The following is a 20,770-nucleotide window of genomic DNA, read 5'->3' on the forward strand; positions in this document are numbered from 1 at the left end:
TGGCAGCATGAGGATGTGATGCCTCATTTCTGAAATTAATAAAAGGTGCATAGGTACATTTTCTAACAAGATCTTTTTATGGCTCAGATATTTCTGTTAGTAACCACCCAATTTCACTGAGCTCCCAGCTGACCCAGCTCACCATGTCTGGATGCACCGATACACGTGGCATCGTCTATAAACGGTTGTTTCAAGGTTTGAGAAACATATGCACATTTACAAAGTTAATGTACTTTACAAAGGCATAATTACATAGAAAATGGCATATGCCAGGTTTTATAAATGAAGATTTTTTTTTTGGTGGGTGCATTTTCCTGTTTACAGTTAAGTTGCTTTCACAGTTGAATCCACACAAAGTGTTATAAATGTGACCCCGGTGAATATTATGTTAATGTTAAGTTAATTTCTCTTTATATATTTTAAGGTCAGATGTAATATTTTCAGTTGTATATTTTAGTCAGTTTCATTATCTCTACAAAGAACATTTTTATTCAACTCTTTGTGAAATGTGGATGTAATTTGAATACTTAGTTTGATACATATATTTTGTATAAAAAGAAATGTTTATTTCTATATTTTTTATATGTCTTACAGACATTCAAGCCGTTTATATGTTCTACTCCTCTTATAATGGGCAAATTAGCCCACAAGATCTTTTGGTAAAGATTGGCATCTGTTTATGTTAAATAAGACTTTTTCTGCATACATTATAAATAGAGAGAAATGTCAGAAGATAAATAGAAACGTTATATGTGCAGGCCAAGGTAAATTCGGGAGAATTGTACATTCCCCAAACAACCAACAAGTCTCTTTTTCTGCATTTTAAGTGACTGATGGATGCCCTCTTTCGATGGTTAAAATTTTGAATGCAGATCCTTTGGTGGGTTCCACTGCTGGGAATTTATTTCTTCAAATCAACATTGAAAATTATGTATTCAAGACAGAAGCCAAATTTCCTCACACAGATTTGTGGAATCAGAAACAAACGACAAAGTCATGTAGCTGAAATTTTGACAACTTTTTAAAATTATCAGCATTAAATATTATTAAACAATTATCAACAGAAAGGAATATATATTGTCCTAATTAACAAGAACCAGAGAAAAGATTATTGTAGTTACTTTTGTCACTTACCAAACTAACATTGCTAAAGTCTGTTCGAAGATCATTCAGTTCATCTTGAAGACTGTCTTGTGCTTGGACTGAGCCCCTTAGCATTTTGTTTTTCTCATTGTTCTGGATATACCTCTGTTGCTATAATTAACAAGGGCATGATATAAGAAATTTTTCCTTTAAAAACTTTTCTAACATTGACAGTTGCTTATTCATTTTACTAATGAGTTCCAAATTAAACTTCTGCCCCATTCTCCAAAATTTGTGTCTAGAGGTCTAGATTTTTCGGTCATCTACGGTCATATATCTAAATGTTAATGGCCTTGATTTTCACTTTGAGAGACCACTGACAGAGACAGGATGATGTGAAAAGGCACGCAAAATATTGTGTTTTCTGTTATTTTGCCCAAATTAAGTGGCTAAATGTCTAGAAGGCAATGAAAAATGTTTAGAATCGTGTTTGAACATTTCATATTGAATTGACTGTTCAGAGGGAGCTTCTATAAAGTGGAGTAGGGATTATTCTTTAACTAACTGACAACAAAATAATGACACAGAACTATGCAACATTACCTTCGCAATTTTTAGCTGATCCATCATACGTTCTTTTTCTGCCTCCAATATCCTTATTCTGTCTTGACTTTTACTCAGGTCTTCCAATGCATCATGCAACTCACGCTCTACCTTCTCTTTCTCCTTCTCCTTCTCCTTTTTCTTCTCCTGTGCACACACATTTTATTCAAGAAGGACTTGCAACATTTAGTTTTATTTTGTTTTTGTAGAAAATGTACAAAATCACACACCGTTTGTAAAGCACAAAGCATCTGTTTTAACACAAAATTCAGAGGATGGCATCTTGGCATAAACTATATAAGCTCGTAGTTGTTCTGTTTTAATTTTCACTCCATGATTGGATGCTTTGTGTGAATATGGCCATGTATGTTCCTCCTAAATTTATGTAGTTGTGGTATCTGCCTACAATCAAAAGACATTATGTCAAGTTGATTTAAAACTTTATAATATTCTTTTGAGTATGTGTCAGTCTTTGCAAAAATCAGTAATACATCAGCATCTTTTAAGTTTGTATATCTACCTTCTTAATGTAACAAGTTAGGGTCTGTTGCAATGCAACTCTGAATTAGGCTGATTAACTAATTGGTACGTGATACTCATATAGGTTTACTATCTTAACTTACCCAAACAAAAATTCTTTAAAATGAAAAGCCATACATTTCCATTTAAATCAAATTGGAGCAATTACCAGCACCTATTTTTTTGCTTTTCGCCCGCCCCCACCATAACCTATCGTCTATGTGGGTTTAGCGAAAGCTTTAGAATCATCAAAAACTTCGATCTATCTAGTATTCTACGTATCTCAGCATTTTAGGGTCTCCTGATACAGAAAATATTGATATCTCAATTATGGGTGTGTGTCTATCTGTGTGTCATAGTTTCTTGAGGGTTAAAATGGCTGGATGGAAAAATACCAAACTCGAAACTTAAGGCTGTTATGAGATGATGATGTGCTGATTAGTTTTTGAGCCAAACTGTGCAAGAGAAAGAGGCACTCTAGAGGAACTCTCAAATACTGTAATTCTACATTTAATAGTGAATTCTTCTCATAATCTCAATTGCTATCATAAGGACCTGTTTTATGATCAGAAAGATCAGCATCAATGTGGTAAATATTTACTGAAATGTTATAGAATACTTCGGGTAACTTGGTTCCTTGGTTGTAAAGCCTACTGACACTCCTCTCCGAATTTTTTTTATATATAGTTCCCTAATTTATTATAACCTGGCATCTATTCTCTGAACCAGCTTTTCCCATTAAAGGTTCATGGACAACCAGGGTCTAACACAACAGTATGCAAAGGTAAGAAATAAGGCTAAAAGGAATGGCTTTATATCACAGTGTACATTCGCTCACTGTCTGCACTAGGCCAACACATGGGAAGAAACCAAACTATTGAAACTCTTGAGCTGTGAAGTAATGCCAATCCACCATCATGTTAAAAGAATACCTTTAAATACTCTTGATATATTATTGCTACATAATGGACAACACAGACAAACTTAAACTTGGAATAAGGTGTGGTATTTCATTGGAAAAGACAACATAAACACTATGTTTCTTGTTAAATAATGACCTTCTAATCTGTTACTTTTACCATTGACATACTGTATGCAAAACTGTCATTATTTTTGATTATGTACACCTCTCCTACTTTGTAACAGCCCTCTCTATACACAAAGTATAACAGTACAAGTCTCAACATGCCTTATAATGGAGGAGAGATGCATGATTAAAATGAAAAAATAGCTGGATGGCAGAAAGCCAAGAAAGTAATCAACTCAATAAATTAGTCATTGAGCTGTAGATGGCCTACATGCTTTGCAAGTACACAAAATGCACAGAAAGGAACAGAAAACCATTTATAAACCCCAGAAACTAAAAATATAAAAGGAATAAACAAACTAATAAATAAACTCCAATTTAGCTTTCCATTGCATGTATTTAAGATGTAAAAGTCACACAAGTCATACAGCAGTCAGATGAATTTTGATGCATTTCCATTAGATGGCAATGTTTAAACCTCCACGTTACATTTGGACAAATGTATCTATCCCTAATTACTGATACTTTCTTTCTACAATTTGGAACTTGTTTTTAGATAAAATGGTGTGATATATCATTTTGAACCTAATAGCCTTGAGATGGAGCAATGCAGAAACCAAGCTCTAAAGTCAATTAAGTTAGTCACTTGAAATTGACTACTATTCAGTTGGTAAAAGGTATGGCGACTGTTTAAAATCACTGGTGTGAAGGATGTAGCATGGTTGCACTCTGCTTCAGATTTCCCACAGGACCATGCCTGTGGAACTTTTGCAATGGATGAATTCTGTAGAAAAAAAATCAGTGAAAAATGAACCAAGACAACAGTAAACCCAGGTTTAAGAAGTCAGGTTGTTGATTAAAAAAACAATGATTGATCAACTTGCTTTAAACAGATAAAAGTAAATCTATTAGATAATACCAATAACAAATATATGTAGGAGTTTACCAAGCGTCTGGATTCTTGACTTGCGTTCAAATCATATTTGTCTCAGACAAATAAACTGATAAGTATCAGTAACAAACCTTTCTTTTGAGATATACAGTATGCTTATAAAATTTACACTATATTATATATATATATATATATATGACACACACTATATTGCCAAAAGTATTGAGACACCTGCCTTTACACATACATGAACTTTAATGACATCACATTCTTAATACATAGGCTTTAATATGGAGTTGGCCCACCCTTTGCAGCTATAATAGCTTAAACTCTTCTGGGAAGACTTTCCACAAGGTTTAGTTGTGTGTTTATGGGAATTCTTAACGATTCTTTCAGGAGAGCAATTTGTGAGGTCAGGCACTGATGTTGGACAAGAAGGCCTGGCTCGCAGTCTCCGCTCTAATTCATCCCAAAGGTGTTCTATCGGGTTGAGTTCAGGGCTCTGTGCAGGCTAGTCAAGCACCTCCACACACCAAACTTGCTCATCCATTTCTTTACAGACCTTGCTTTGTGCACTGGTGTGCAGTCATGTTGGAACAGGAAGGGGCCATCCCCAAACTGTTCCAACAAAGTTGGGAGCATGAAATTGTCCAAAGTGACTTTGCATGCTGAAGCAATAAGAGTTCCTTTCAGTGGAACTAAGGAGCCAAGCCCAACCCCTGAAAAACAACCCCACACGGTAATTCCCCCTCCACCAAACTTTACACTTAGCCCAATCCAGTCAGGCAAGTACCACCAAACCCAGAGTCGTTCTTCAGATTGCCAGACAAAGATACATGATTCGTCATTCCAGAGGACACGTCTCTACTGCTGTAGAATCCAGTGGCAGTGTGGTTTACACCACTGCATCTGACGCTTTGCATTGCACTTTTGGTAATATAGTGTGTATGTATATATATTTCTATTATAAAAGGAAATGCTGCAACGAGACATTCTCGGAGATAATTTAAAGTCCCGTGAGAGATAACTTCAAGTCCCACAAGACAAGACTTTATGCAAAGAGATTTTGAAAAGTCCTGCCCTCCTGTCAAGCATTTACAGTCACACACATGGTACTGTCATTTCTCATTCGTGTGAATGCTATTGTCAGACACAGTTCATGTGCTCTCAGCTCAGCTCCATTTAAATTCGTTTATGAAAAGTACTCAGTTTCTTCCTTTAAAGAAGCTTTTCTGGACAGTATTTTTAGACATACAATCTATTTGTTTCCTTTGATGTAGTCCTTTTATGGACGATAATTTTATACATTCAAGATGACACAGCAAAGACTAAGCGAAGAAGAAAAGGCAGCGGAACAAAAAGAGGCCCAAAAGCGTTGGAGAGAAATGAATTAAAAAAAGAACAATAATAATAATAAGTGGAAATTCAGAAAATAAAGAAAGTAATAATCAGCCCAGAACAAGTGGAATTGAAAACCTAGCAGGTCCAAGCGGGGTCGGAAATAAAAGTCAAAGAGTAGAAGACAAAGTAGAATGTCATAAAAAGGTCCAAAAATTTTGGCGCAATACACATGCAAAGCAGGTTAGAGATTATGAAAGTATTAAAATTCAAAAGTCTCAAAAAATGATAGTAAAGATCGCATGAGTGCTAACAAACGGAAATTATTACTCAGTGAAATAGCAGAACAGCGAAAAGAGATTGAATATATGGACATAGGTGATATGACAAAAGTATGTAGATATTATTTAGCTTTAAAGTTTAAGTCGGAGACTTTTAGATCATCTATTTCATGTTGCAATCAGGGAATAGTAGTGTTTCTTCACAACGAAAAGGCATACCCGCAAGTATTAAAAGATTTGTTGTTTGGTGAAAGTGAAATCCACAAACACTACAGACAGAATATCCAAATGTATAATAATCTGTTCATGTTTGCATCATTCAATGCTCATAACGTAGATTTACACGATTCAGGACCATATGCGATGCAATGAGAATCTATGGTCCCGCAACAATTAAAGCTAATTCACTCAAGTTTATATTTATGATCACGGAGAAGCGATGCAACATAGAATCGAAAGAATTAAATGATCAGACATTTAAAAAATTCTACAGCCAATAATGGATACAAATCCATACTTCCAAAAGTATCACACTTTACACAAAATGTATCTGCAAATCATGGACAAAGAAGTTTTCTTGGATTTCTATATGAATCCAAAAGATCATGCTCGCATATACTGTATAATAAACCAACATGTAACTAATTGTCAGCTATAATGGTTTTGAAAGATGAAGATATCAAAGACAGATTTGATATTTGCATTTATCCAAAAGCACAGCATGATTCGGCATTTCTGTCTAATAGTTCGCCTCATTCAAATCCTTTACTATTTCCTTTGCTTTTCCCTGATGGTGAAACAGAATGGTACTACAATATGAAACACATGAATTTGAATATAGCGAATATAATATAGCTGTACCAGATATGTCTGTACTGAAGCAGGGCACTGGTAATTTTCAAAGCAAATCTTTTGTATAACATATGTCTGACAGGGGAGGCCATATTTCTGCAGCTTCTAATGGAACTACTGTCTAAAGCAGGACGTGGAGTGAAACATCAGGATGAAGGGTGTGAGATAAACAACCAATGTGAAAGAGAAATTAATCTGCAAGCTCCAAAATGAATGTGTTCCCATTTCTGCCATCTGTTTCTTCAAAATGATAATGATATTAAGCTAAACTCATCAGTAATGAGATTAATTATTTTCTTTCTCATTAAAGTGTTGGGAAAATGTTACTAGAAAATTTCTTTTTACTTATTTATTTACAAACAGGAATTGTATAACAGCTATTTGTTAATGAAATAAGTCCAAAATTTCTGAATGCTATGAATTATTACTAAAGGTGCTTGCTCATTATTTTGATGTGCTTAGAATTAGGCTTGATCTTCTCTCCTGTAACACTTGATTTTGATGATAATACACAGAATATGTGTCATGTAGTCACCATTACTTTTATTTATTATACAGACAATATTCCAATAATAATATTAAGCAAATTTAATCATAATAAGAAAGTATGTATAATTTAACTTTTATGTATAAATTTTACATTAAATAAAATTGCCATTTTAAGTAGTAAAGTTAAGTTACTGAAAGCAGAGAATAACAAAGACATATTGAGGCAGTGACTGAATCATAATTGATGGGAATTAAAACAAAAGTACAGTATGTACTCTAGAATTTCAGACTCTGGAAAAAAAAATCTCAAAGAAAATCTGAAAATATAATCAAGCTATATATCATTTTTGTTATGCAGGAACTAGATGTTTGAAAAATCCAGTTATATGTTTACTATGGAATACTTTTCTATAAATTTTAAATGACAACATCCTAGATTTAAGTCAATACTTGCCATCTGTAGTGTGTATAAGAACAGTAAAGTCCATCCAAGTAGCGTATAATGAAATCTTAATAGAAATTTAGGGTTTTGATTCGAAGAGCTCCTCAAAGAAAGCATCATGCCCAAACAAACATGGGAGAAACAAAACAAAATTAACACACGGCAGGAATGAACATAGGGATCCCACTAAAAAGTACAAAGGTAACAAGAAAGTAAGAACACCTGTTACCTCTGTAAGCTCTTCAAAGGAGGTCTCGTTTGCCCGTTTGTCAGTTTGGGTGACCAACATGCTAATACAACAATACACCTGGAGGTTCTCCCCCTGCCACCCCATCTCTCTCTCACTTCTGTGTCACAAAAGTCTTTTATGACCCAGATTCAATAGGAATCTCACCTTACTTTAAAGCCTATTCTTGGTTAATTTCCAGCCAAAGGTTTACTTGCCCTTTAAGCTTTGGGTAGCTAAGACGGCATATCATGTGTCTTACTTGTTAGAGGGAAATAATGGTTCTATGTATTTATTACCTGGTAATGTGTGCAGTCTTTCACCCAGGAGATACTTCTAACACAAGTTAGAAATAAACTTGATGCATTAGGATTAAAAGTCAAGACGGAGGTAAAGAATTTAGGGGAAACTGTTGACTGTAACCTGAATTTTAAATCACACATTAATCAGATCACTAGGACAGCACTTTTTCACTTAAGAAACACAGCAGAAGTTAGACCTCTTATATCATTGAAAGATGCTGATAAATTAGTTCACGCTTTTGTTTTCAGTCGACTAGATTACTGTAACGCTCTCCTCTTAGGACTACCCAAAAAAGACATCAATCAATAGAAATGAGTGCAGAATGCAGCTGCTAGAATCCTAACTAAGAAAAGAAAATCCGAGCACATCTTTCCAGTTTTGATGTCACTACACTGGTTACCTGTGTCATTCAGAATTGACTTTAAAATACTGCTTATGGTTTACAAAGTGTCAGGGATGCCAGGGGCAATGACGCGGCCAGGACACCGTGAGGGACCGGATGTGGGTCTGCGCCCACCCTCGATCACATGGGGGCCGCCTTCCTGGTTGCTCTGGGGGCCACGGGTTGAGGGCATGGAAGCCCCACCCTGTAGGGACCTGTTACCTTAGCACTTCCGCCACATCAGGAAGTGCTGGGGGGAAGAATTAAGAGGACACCCGGGGAGCTGCCGGGAGAGCAGCCAACACTTCCGCCATATGTAGGCGTGGCCAACGGGGGTGTGTCGGAAGCACCTGGAGCTCATCCGGGGAGTGTATAAAGGGGGCCGCCTCCCTTCATTAGAGGCGAGAGTCGGGAGAGGAGTGGACTGAGCTGGAAGAAAGGAGGCAAGGAGGCGGCCTGAAGAAGTAAGGCATTGTTGTGGCCAGGACTTTGGGGACTTTTGGGGATTTTGTGGTGCACCTTTTAATTGTAAATAAACATGATTGTGGGTGAGATGAACGTGTCCGCCTGTCTGTGTCCGGGTCAACTTCCACAAAAGCCTTAAATAATCTCGCTCCATCATATATATAGGAATTTCTGACACCATATATTCCAAATCGTAACCTTAGATCCTCAAATGAGTGTCTGCTTAGAATTCCAAGAGCTAAACTTAAAAGAAGCGGTGAGGCAGCCTTCTGCTATTATGCACCTAAAATCTGGAATAACCTGCCAATACAAATTTGCCAAGCTAATACAGTGGAGCATTTTTTTATTTCTCGTTGCAAGTTCCACAAGCCCTGTGCCTATCTGATAGTGTCCCTGCTCCTGGGAATCTCTTTGGCCAACTAGGCACTCCATCACATTGTATATAAATTTTGCTCCAACATCTGTCACATTTTATTCTTGATCAGACAATACGTATATCTGCTACTGTGTATCCTATTTTGTATTCCTCATTTCTTAATAATGTTTGTGCTTAGTATGCATTTGAGAATATGTGTTTCTCAACAATCTAACACAGTGGACGAGGCTGTGGAGTTGGTATGCAAAACCCTTAACTCCAACTCCTCTTTTTGTTATTAGACTAATATATTTACTATGTTGATTGAAAACTGACAACATACAAGATGAAACTTCAGGGTAAAGCCAAACACTGACATTTGCACTCTGCATGAAATTTGTTTATGCTTTGTTCATATAATATGAATTTAAAGATGTCAACAGTATACAAAGAGGAAACAATGTAAATTATTAGCAATGCTGATAAATGAGAGCTAGATTGGCACTGTAAACAGCAGTCAGAAAAATCTAATACTAGCTAAATGCCAACTAAAACTAAGAAGTGCCTAGTATAATGATTTGTACGTACTTTTATCACTTCAGGGAGTGAACGTACCTCCTAAATCAGGGATGAGCAACGTTCATCCTGGAGGGCCACAGTGGCTGCAGGTTTTTGTTCCAACTGAACTGCTTCATGAGAAATAATTTATTGCAGGTGAAGCACTTACTGCTCAAGTGACATTTTTCTGCTTTGTTTTAGTTTTGTCGCTTATTACTATTTCAAATCATTAATTGTTTATTTTAGTCTTAAGCAGCTACATTTATTGTTTTTAAGTAAATTATTAATAATAATCTAATATTAATAATATTAGAATAAAGATACAAATGACAAAGGAACCAGCAGTTTTCCATCTAATGTATTTCCATTTAGACCTGTGTGTATTCGTCATGTACTATTTGGTTTAATAAAGAACTCAGAAGGAAACTGAAGAGAAAGTGAAGAACTGAAAATTACTTATCTATTTTAGGCTTCACATCATTTGGATGATATCTTTAGAAAGAAAAAAATAAATCTATGATTTAAGAATGAACCTGACATTGCATAGTTAAAACACTAAAAGTCATAATATTAAATAAGATCTGTTATTTGATTATTTTCTAATTAAGCAACTGGTTTGGAACAAAAACCATGACCAACGTTAAGCACCCCTATCCTAAACCAATCATCATTACAATGGGATTGTTTCCAGAGAAGCAGTGAGAGCGCAAAGTCGTTTATCTAGATGTTGCACAGTAAATGTGACTATTTGTATTTCCTTCTGGAAATGCTGGCACAAAACAAATATAAACTAAAAAGAATGTAATATGAGCATGCTTCAGATGAACCATGACATATCATATGCAAAGCTAGCAGATCTACTTTACTGACAGATTTAGAGGAATGTTTCCTTATCTAGACATAGAGCAAATAGCCCTCAAAACTGCAAGTAGAGCCTTTTGGACTCAATTGTGCCAGCTTGCTCATTCTGATTAAACATATACATTTATACAGGGGAATCTCAAATGAAGCATACTTTACTAAAAGTGCATCAAATTAACCATAGCATAATAAGAATTACAGAATTTAACCTTGAGTCTTATCAAGTAGAGAGTATTTGATCACCTAGAATACAGACAACAGCCCTCCATATTGAATGAGATCAAAGATGCATGCTTCCTGTTACTACTATATGTAACAAGGAATACAAGGATTGTTAAGCAGCCGTTTCTCTTAGCAACCAATCTCATGTTGGTTGAAAGCCTGTCTTCTCTACAAAGGCCACTGCAGCAGAAATCAACTGTTTGTAAATGAAGCAACTGTTCTTAGTGCTTAGCTAGGGTGACAACAGTAAATCTTCTCTCAAGGGTATCTAATATATTTTCTTTAAGAATCATTGTTAAATATTTTGCTAGATTAGAAAACTCATGCAAAGTCAAGCTGAAATACAGTTGGTCTTGTGTTTTACATGCCCACATTCTTAAATCTAACTCTAAAATAAAAAGCAATATATAGTAAGATAAAAATAAAAACTGAATTGCTTATAATTAATTTATCTTTTAGATCTAATGAATACATCATTAAGTCAGACTGTACACTCTGTGTGGCTTATACTTCACTTTGCATTTTGTTTCAGTACTAACGTACTCATGTACTAAACTATTTGCTGCTATTTTTTTAATGGGGTTATCATGGGCACTGTTTAAATTACTGGGACTTGTGTACCAAATTTCGTTTCGGCATATGGATGTTGGAAGTACAATAAAGATCCTTGATCATTATAAAGAGCTTTAAATGGACAAATATCAATTGTAGCCCCGACAACAAATTATTCAGTTCATAGTGCTCAAACTATGAGGACAAGCTGACAAAGTAGGAGTTGTGTGCTGTAATGCGCTGTACTTCCACTCTCAATCAAGACTCACCCAAACACCTTTCTATAAAAGCCCAAGATACTCCTTTCATCTGCTCTAAGCCAGCATGTGGCATTGGTGTGCAAACTATAGCACACAGGAGAATAAAAATCCACCAGGAGCCCCAGGTTAGAATTTTGGGTTACAAAGTAGTCTGACTTATCCATACGATTCTCGAGAGTAACTATCCAAAATAATGTCTAGATTGGTCAAAGGGTTTAGGATTGCATAGGGAACATACAGAGAGACATTTATTTTATATATGTATGTTGTGGCAGACGACCAGGGATCTTGCCCCACCGGGACGCCTGGATGAGGGTCGGAACCACGGGAGGGGCACTGCTTTTCCCTGGGTATAGGAGGGCAGCCCTCTTGGATTCCATCAGGGCCACGGAGAAGGAGCTGAGGAGCTCAACCCTGTCGGGACCCGTGGCCACTTCCAGGGGGCACCTGGACGCCCCTGGAGGACAGCATCAAACCAGGAAGAGCTGCCAAACCAGGAACTGTGTATGCCCGGAGAGCTTCCGGGTGCAAAGTGCTGCCGGAAAACCATCACCGCACACCTGGAGCACATCCAGGGCGTGATAAAATGGGCCGCCTCACTCTCGCCTCACATCCTTCAAGGATATCAATATACCTTGCACTTTTGGTTATGCTTCTAAACTACTATATGCTGAATAGCAGTGGAATCTGTAATGTTTATGTATAATATATACTAATTTACAGTTACAATGTTTTTAAGAGAACCTCTTAAATAAAAAAAAAACTTTGGCAGGAAAGAGTTATGCTTGAAGTGAAAAAAGCACTTGTTCTTGTCTACTTTATAAAAGCAAAATGTAACCAAAAATGTATTATTGTAAAAGAAGTGCTATGCAAATATGAATAGATGCTGCTCATTCTAATAACTCTTCTGCAAAAGGGACTGACATACAGTATACACTGCATTATAACTTAAGACAAGGGCACCCAGCTACTCCATTGGATTGTTAAGTAGGATAATTTTATTTTTTAACAACTTAGGAGTAAATAACCTGTGCCACAAGGGTAGAAATTCATCAATGACGTTTGGATTGTTTATTTAAATTGATTAAATAATATAGTCCCTGAAAGCATATGGATGTTAATTAAGAGATCTCTCTTAGCTATGGACATTTCTTCACAGTAATTACTTGATTGTTAATTGAAATTGTAGGATAGTATCAAAACATACTCAGACCTAATTGTTTGAACAACTACTGGCTTGAGTTGAATTTATTTACCATGGGGTAAATTTCCTCCACTATTGGTTTTAAATCAATTAATTAAGGCCAAGTCCTTCTGGAAGGTGAACTAAGCTCCAGTTTTCATTTACCATGTGTGTGAAATTTTCATGAATGTTGAATTTTTCCACCTCCATCCTTCCATTCTCGGATACATTTCCTCAGTTCACGTTCATGAGGACTCTAACATTGCAACAATGAGCTTAGGTAGGATACAACTCTGGACAGGCAACAGTACATCCCAGACCACACTGATAGACAAACTCACTATGAACATTTTAGAATCACCAGTTAACCTAACATGCACATCTTCAGGATGTGAAGGGGAAAAACACTGAACTGCCGGAAGAAAATCCCACTCAAACACAGGGAGAACATGCAAACTGAAAATATGCAGAATTGCTTAATTTTTATGGTATATTTTAACTTCAATTCAATTGCTAAGGTTTTATCCTTCAATTATTTTCAAAATAGCCATGACTTAACAATAAGTACTAAACAGTATATCTAACAATGCATCTTACAGAAGATTAGCTAATGTGGAAATGATAGTGTTGTACCTGTCTGAAAAAGTCATCATGTGTTCTGCTGAAGAAGCCGTTTATTTCTCCATTGGTAATCAGTCGAGAGTTTAAGGCTGAATTGTACAATGGCGAAGAACTCACACTGTTTCTTTCTAATACGGTTTTCACCTTCAGCATTTCCAGCTCCAGTTGTTGTATTCTGAGATTAGCACAAGTAGAACACATTACTGCAATAAATGAAAACTAAAAAAGTATTTTTTTCTGCCATTAATTTGTTCAAAATATGTTTGTCTTACAAATTAGTTACAGAATATAATTTGAAAACTAAAGAGTTAAGTAACACTATAATATTAAAAGAGTATGATGAACCAGAGACACAGTAATAGAGTATATGTTGGTATCATAACCACAGGAACTCAGTTTATAGTCCATTTCCAGTTAGAGTCCAATTCCTTGCTGATCAACTTTTTACTGATATTGCAATTAACAATGAGTAATTATTAACGGCATGTTCCACTTTGTGGCAAACAAGTGACATGTAACTGAGCATTTTAGGTGCAAATAAAATAAAGGCCGGAAAGGGGAATTCTTCATTCAGGTTTGGAAATGTTTGATGAATCCTATCTCCTGAAGTGGCCTCATTGTCTGCCAAATTGTTCATGTGAATGGTAGGGACGACTCAGCCGACTTTGTCTACACATTGATGCTAAAGCTACTAGAAGTGGAGATATCAGCCCTCTCCTGACTACTGTATGTATAAGGTCATTCTCATTGGTCTGAACTGCAGTATTCTGGGTTTGTTCAAATTAACTGTTATTAAGAGTATTTTATTTTAATTTCAGCGAAATAGCATATTTTTGCTCATTTTTAGTTATTCTTTTCACTGCACCACTGGGACCTCATTCTGAATGGCCATCTCATCTGCAGCACAGTAACACATCAAATGTACAATCTCATCAAAATTACCTACTAGGCATCTTTTTTGATTGTGCCCCACCCATATCAACCACTCATTTTACTTTTAAATGTTTTTTATTTAGGTCTGATTGGATAGGTTTATAATTATGAGGATCATAGTGGGGTAGGAGTGTGTGCTGGATTGAAGATTACACACAACACTCGAAAAATGCACAATAGCCATTTTAAAAACAAATACATAAACTCCCCTATGTCTTTGTTATAATTTAAAGCAAATAAGTAAGCAAAGTTCATATTTTTAAATAAATTATGTATTTTTACAATAAGTATCACTCACTTCCTTTGAAGGTCTTCTCCACGTCTTGACTCTTCAAAGCGAGACAATTCCAACATTTCCTTCTCTTGTTCCAGAGAATTTACTGCCATCTCCAGCTGCTGTTGGGAGAATGAAAAATTAGGTTGAATAGACAGAGTGTACAGCCTCAATCAAAATGAATGAATCAATATTTATGAACTTATCATTTACATTATTACCACAGAATGTACTTTATTTAAGCAAAAGTACATACCTTATACAATTGGCATGATAGATACAGCAGAAGTGAATTTAGCATTTTTCAGAAGCTCAATAACTGTTTTAACAAACACCCCCAACAAAAATACGCAGAAAAGCTCTGACTTGGCTAAAGATAAAAAGAGCAGTCAGTTACAGTGAGGGCATTAATAAAGGTGTATAGGTATAAATGAGCCCCAGTAACGTTCCTTTACACACTTCTGCTGAATAACTTGTTGGCTAAAAGCACTAAAAGTGAGTGTGTTAGAGATAGGATGTGCAGCTTTGTTCATATTGTCAAACAGATTTGTCTTCATTGTTTTCCTCTCTACTATCTCAAGTGGATCAAGATGGCCTCCAACAACTGAGCCTGCCCTTACCAGTACAACACACCACAGCAAAGATAATTGCACAGGCCATTCCTGAGTTGTAGAACATGTACAAATGTCACCACCTGCATTAAAAAAGTGCAGTCTCCTATAAGAAAAGAGTCTACATTGTCATACATACATAATTGTCATAAGATCAGTCCAGCATGTCACTGATGCAAACCCCTAAAAAACTGTAGCAGTGTACCACCTCTGAATCCCCTCTCTTAATAGTGACAAGGAGTAGAGGCTCTTCTGTGCAGCTTACGTCAATAACCAGTTTCTTGTTTTGCTGATATTAAGTTGAATGCAATTCTTCCTGCACCAAGAAACAAAGTTCACCGTCTGACTCTTTCTCCTCCCCTTATCAATACACCCTGCTAACGTGAAATCATCTAAGAATTTCAGCAAGGGATATACACAGGTGTTATATTTATATTTTGAAGTGTAAAGGGTGAAGAGAAATTTAGACGAGACTGCTTTATGTGGTTTGCCATTTCCCTCATATCCACTTAGATGCCAAACATAGGCTCATTCACATGCATATCTCTGAGCTTACCCCTTAACAGGAATGGCTCGGTGGTACTTAAGGCACTGGAGAAATCAAAAAACAATCCTTGCATTACTGCCGGCTTTGAACAGCTAGGAATGAGCTTTGTGGAGCAGACAGATAATTGCATCTTCCACTGCAATCTTTGTCCAATAGGCAAACTGCAGTAAGTCCAAGTGGTACTTCACAGGAGGGCTCATATAGTCCAGCCTCCCAAAGGTCTTCATTATATAAGGGCCATTAGACTGTAGTCATTAGATAAAGAGATGCTGGTCTTCTTTGGAACTGTAACAATATAGGATGTTTACCACAGCAGTGACACTTTCTGGAACCTTAGTGACAGACTGAACAGGTAACACAGGTAACATCAAGTTGGTCAGCACCGACCTTTAGTATTCAAGGACTGATTCCACCTGGTCCCAAGACTTTTCCTGTGTGTTACCTCTTCAATTGTCTCCTTACCTGGTCATCAGTTACGGACAGTGAATACTGATGTCAGGGGCAGACTCATCACTAGGCATACCTGCAAAAGTGGTAGTAGTTGTTGATGCAGTAGGGACGGTGTGAGGGGACTGGTTATTGGATGAAAGTGGTGGTGGAGGAAGGAAAACCTATTAAAAATTGATTCTGAGCAGCACTCACAGAATTTCAAAAGATCTCTGGTCTCAGAATTAATCTGAATAAAAGTGTACTCTTTCCAGTGAATTCTCAAGCATATAATATTAGATTAGACACCCTACCTTTTATCACTGCAGAACAGTTTAAATACCTAGGGGTAAACATCACAAGTAAACACAAAGCTCTTTATCAACAAAATTTCGCCGGCTGCATGGAAAAAATTAAACAAGACTTGCATAGATGGTCAACCCTTCATCTCACACTAGCTGGAAGAATTAACACTGTTAAGATGAACATTCTTCCTAAACTCCTTTTTTTATTTCAAAACATCCCAATATACATTAATAAATCATTCTTTAGGCAATTAGATTCAACAATAACCTCATTTATTTGGAATTCAAAACATCCACGCATCAAAAGAGCAACCCTACAAAGACAAAAGGCAGAAGGTGGCATGGCTCTACCTAACTTCCAGTTTTATTACTGGGCAGCAAATATACAGGCGATAAGAACCTGGACACAAATAGAAGAACATACACAGGCTTGGACCACAATAGAAGTAAAATCCTGCAGTACTTCTTTGTATTCCCTGCTATGCGCTCCAATAAACACACGTTATCGGCAATACACAACCCAATTGTGCTCCACTCACTTAGAATCTGGAACCAATGTAGAAGGCATTTTAAGACGGAGAAGCTTCTATCTGTGGCACCCCTGCAAGAGAACCATCTCTTTCAACCTTCACAAACATATGCAGTTTTTAATATCTGGAAAAATTTGGAATTAACTTGCTTAGAGATCTTTATATAGACAACGTCTTTGCTTCCTATGAACAATTACATTCCAAATTTAACATTCCAGCTACACATTTCTTTCACTATCTTCAAATCAGGAACTTTGTTAAACAGAACCTTCCAGATTTTCCTCATCTTGCACCCTCATCCATGCTGGAAAAAATATTGCTCAATCTCAAGGACTTAGACTCCATCTCTGCAATATATAAAATCATTTTACAATCCCTCCCTTTCAAAGATCCAAGAGGACACTGGGAAAAAGATCTCTCAATTAATATATCAGAAGAGGAGTGGAAAGTAGCAATGCAGAGAATTCACTTGAGCTCCATATGCGCAAAGCATACAATTACACAACTTAAAATTATTTATCGAGCACATCTGTCTCGACTAAAACTCTCCAAAATGTTTCCAGGGCATGATCCAACCTGTGAACGCTGCAAACTAGTTCCAGCCTCACTAGGTCACATGTTCTGGGCCTGCACCAAATTAACATTATTCTGGACAAAATTTTTAATTACCTCTCAGACAGCCTTGGACTCACAATCCCTCCTAACCCATTAACAGCTGTGTTTGGGGTTCTTCCAGAGGGGCTTAAAGTGGAGAAAGACAAACAAATTGTGATTGCATTCACTACACTCTTGGCACGCAGACTCATTCTGATAAACTGGAAGAATCCAAACTCTCCTCTTTTAAGTCAGTGGGAAACTGATGTGTTATATTATTTGAAATTGGAAAAATCAAATATTCAGTTAGAGGATCCGTACGGACGTTTTTCAAAACATGGCAGGATCTAATCAGTAATATTTTAAAATAAGTTCATGAAGCATAGAGAATTTATTAATTTAGGTATGTTTAAAAGCTGTAAAATTTTTATGCCGTTTGGCTTGCTCTCTCTCTCAAGGGTGGGGATCGATCTGTTCTTAACTCTATTTTTCTTTTTGTAAAAACTTGATTGCTTTGTATGGAGTGAAATAAAATTAATAAAAATAATAAAAAAAATTGATTCTGGGTGTTAGCTTTGTTTGCATGCCCTTCTAGCACATAGATTGTTTGAGTCCCGTTATTATGTCCTGTCCATTCCATATATATTTTATGTTATTAGAGGGAGTTTTTTTCCTATATTAGCTCTGTAAGCTTCCTTCCTTCTCTCGGCTTTCTTTTCAGCATTCTCTGTACACCCTTTAGAATCTCTTTGCCGCCAGAACTGAATGCTCTCATCTTCTCATTCAGAAGACCACATAGCTCCTTAGTAATTTGGGGCTTATTGTATGGAGAGATTTGACTTGTTTCTGAGGGTACAATAGTGTTGACACAGAAATTAATATAGTCTGTAATGCAGTGACTAAGTCCCTTGATATTGTGCCCATGTGACTTGCACATTATTTTCCAGTCTGTTTTTTGTAACCATTTGATGAGGGTGTCCAGTACATTCATAATTTATATAGGTGATCCCAATGGGAAATAATTAATTCATTTAATTATTCAATTTACCCTGAAATTTACAATCTAGAAACTCAACTCTGATAGAAATATACAACAATGGCTTTGCAGTATTAAAACAAGAACATTTTCATGAGGACTTAAATGTGTCGTTTATATATACTTATTATCTGTAAATCTTAAGTCTCATGTCAAATGTTTAAAAGGTACACCAAAAAATGCATTAGGACTTACTTTCTGTTTTAGTACCATCAACTCAATCTTGACTTTGTTGTTTTCTAGTTGGTCATCTCTGGTTCGCAGCTGATCTTCCTGCCCCTCAAGCCTGCCATATGCTTCTCTCAATCTTTTGACAAGCTCAGTTCTTCGAAGACTACTTTCTTCAAGTGCTATACGTAATTCATGATCAGTTGTAGATCGCATTTCACGATCACTCATAGCACTGGCAGGTGATAAAGGTCTTTGACTTAATTGTGTCAGTGAATGCCATTTTTTTAATGGCACAACATCGGGGTCTGCAGGATTCAGCCATTTATTAGTCCCTAATGAACTGTAAAAAATAAAAAACAACATTTAAAAGTCTTAATTTTTATTTAAAATGTTTTGTCCAAATTTCCTTATAAAGCACAAATGTACACTACAATTATGTATAAACTGATAAGTATTGAGAAATGGCAGATGATGCGAGTAGCTAAAGATCACACATTAAGATAGAGACAGATATTAAACCATTAGCTTTCCTTCAATGTTGTTTAACAAGTTGATAAATTTTATAATGGTGGTCCAGTGTATGAGCGATTCAAAATCTCTGTACATCTCACATCTCATTTTGCAATGTTTTTCCAGACAATTACATTTTACATTTCACTGAAGTATTTTTTTTTAACTTTGTCCTTTTCTAGAACTTTTTTACTGCATACTTAAAATGCTTAAAAGTAGATAGTTTTAATTTTCAGCTGCCCAAGTTCCTGCATAATATTAAATACAGGACTGAAGACAGAATAAATATTTAAAACAATGAAATAAGCAATATAAGATTTGAGATTTTATTTTTTTGCTCTGTATAAAAAGAAGCAACAAGTGTAATGATTACGTAACTCACCCTAAATTAAATAGGATACAAGTATCTTACCTTGAACTGTCAATAGAAAAAGTGCCTCTGGTTTGTTTTTCAGCAATTCCTTTCTTTTCAGAGTTACTTTGATGACTTGCACAAGATACTATGGAACTAGTGGCGTAGCTTGAATCTGTGAATTCATTTCTATCCTATGAGAAAGAAAAAAGGGTAAACATTAAAATAGTATTAAAGTACAGTATATACTGTACATGCATAGACTGTATTTAGGACTGTATGCAATCAAGTAAAAGCATAACAGTGTTGTTTATATTGTCACGGATGGCCAGGAGCCTTGTCCAGCTGGAACACTAGTATTGTGGAATGACTGCGGGAGAGAGCATGGTCAGGTCATTATCTCTCCCGGGACACTAGAGGGCAGTCCCCCTGGGATGCTGTGTAAGCACGGATTCCCTCAGGTCACACTGGGAGTTGAAATGTACTGCAGCCTTCGTGCGTTCCGTGGCAGCAGCCAGGGTGGAGCTGTAGAGCCCTACTTTGGGTTTCCACCACACCTGGGATTGATTACAGACTTCCATAACGAGCCACCTGCAATACTCTCAGGCGCGGCTTAAAAAGAGAGAGAGGCCATTACTCTGAGAGCCAGGGTAGAGAGAGAGAGACAGACAGACAGACAGGCAGACAGGCAGACAGGCAGACAGGCAGACAGACAGAGGAGGAGTTGAGGCAGAAGAAGAAAGAAGAAGACTGCGTTTATTGTACCTAATACTCTGCTGTACATGGTGCATTGGTGGGGAAACGAAAGGAGGCCCTTCCTTCAAATAAATGTGTGTGTTGCTGAACTTGTGTCTGATGTCTATTTGTGTTGGGTGTTGGGGAGCTGGCACGCCTCCTGGTGGTCACAATTTGTAAATGTAAGTGTATACAGTAGACCACCAACAATTTATGGAAGGTAAATTTAACT

General features: G+C 36.6%; 1 protein-coding gene across 3 annotated transcripts in view; it reads right to left on the reverse strand.

Annotated features, from left to right (window-relative positions):
- LOC120541484 (trichohyalin-like) overlaps positions 1–20,770 on the reverse strand; it is an 83,213-nt gene that overhangs the window by 48,547 nt on the left and 13,896 nt on the right. For all 3 annotated transcript variants that reach the window (XM_039773173.1, XM_039773172.1, XM_039773174.1), the window contains exons 3-8: positions 19,864–19,997; positions 18,966–19,281; positions 14,746–14,843; positions 13,527–13,689; positions 1,687–1,833; positions 1,135–1,254 (exon numbers count right to left, since the gene is read on the reverse strand). In XM_039773173.1, coding sequence (XP_039629107.1) covers positions 1,135–1,254; positions 1,687–1,833; positions 13,527–13,689; positions 14,746–14,843; positions 18,966–19,281; positions 19,864–19,997 — 978 coding nt within the window. The remainder of the gene's footprint in view (positions 1–1,134; positions 1,255–1,686; positions 1,834–13,526; positions 13,690–14,745; positions 14,844–18,965; positions 19,282–19,863; positions 19,998–20,770) is intronic.

Source organism: Polypterus senegalus, chromosome 12 (genome assembly GCF_016835505.1).
Source record: "Polypterus senegalus isolate Bchr_013 chromosome 12, ASM1683550v1, whole genome shotgun sequence".
In the NCBI taxonomy this organism is placed as follows: Eukaryota; Metazoa; Chordata; class Cladistia; order Polypteriformes; family Polypteridae; genus Polypterus; species Polypterus senegalus.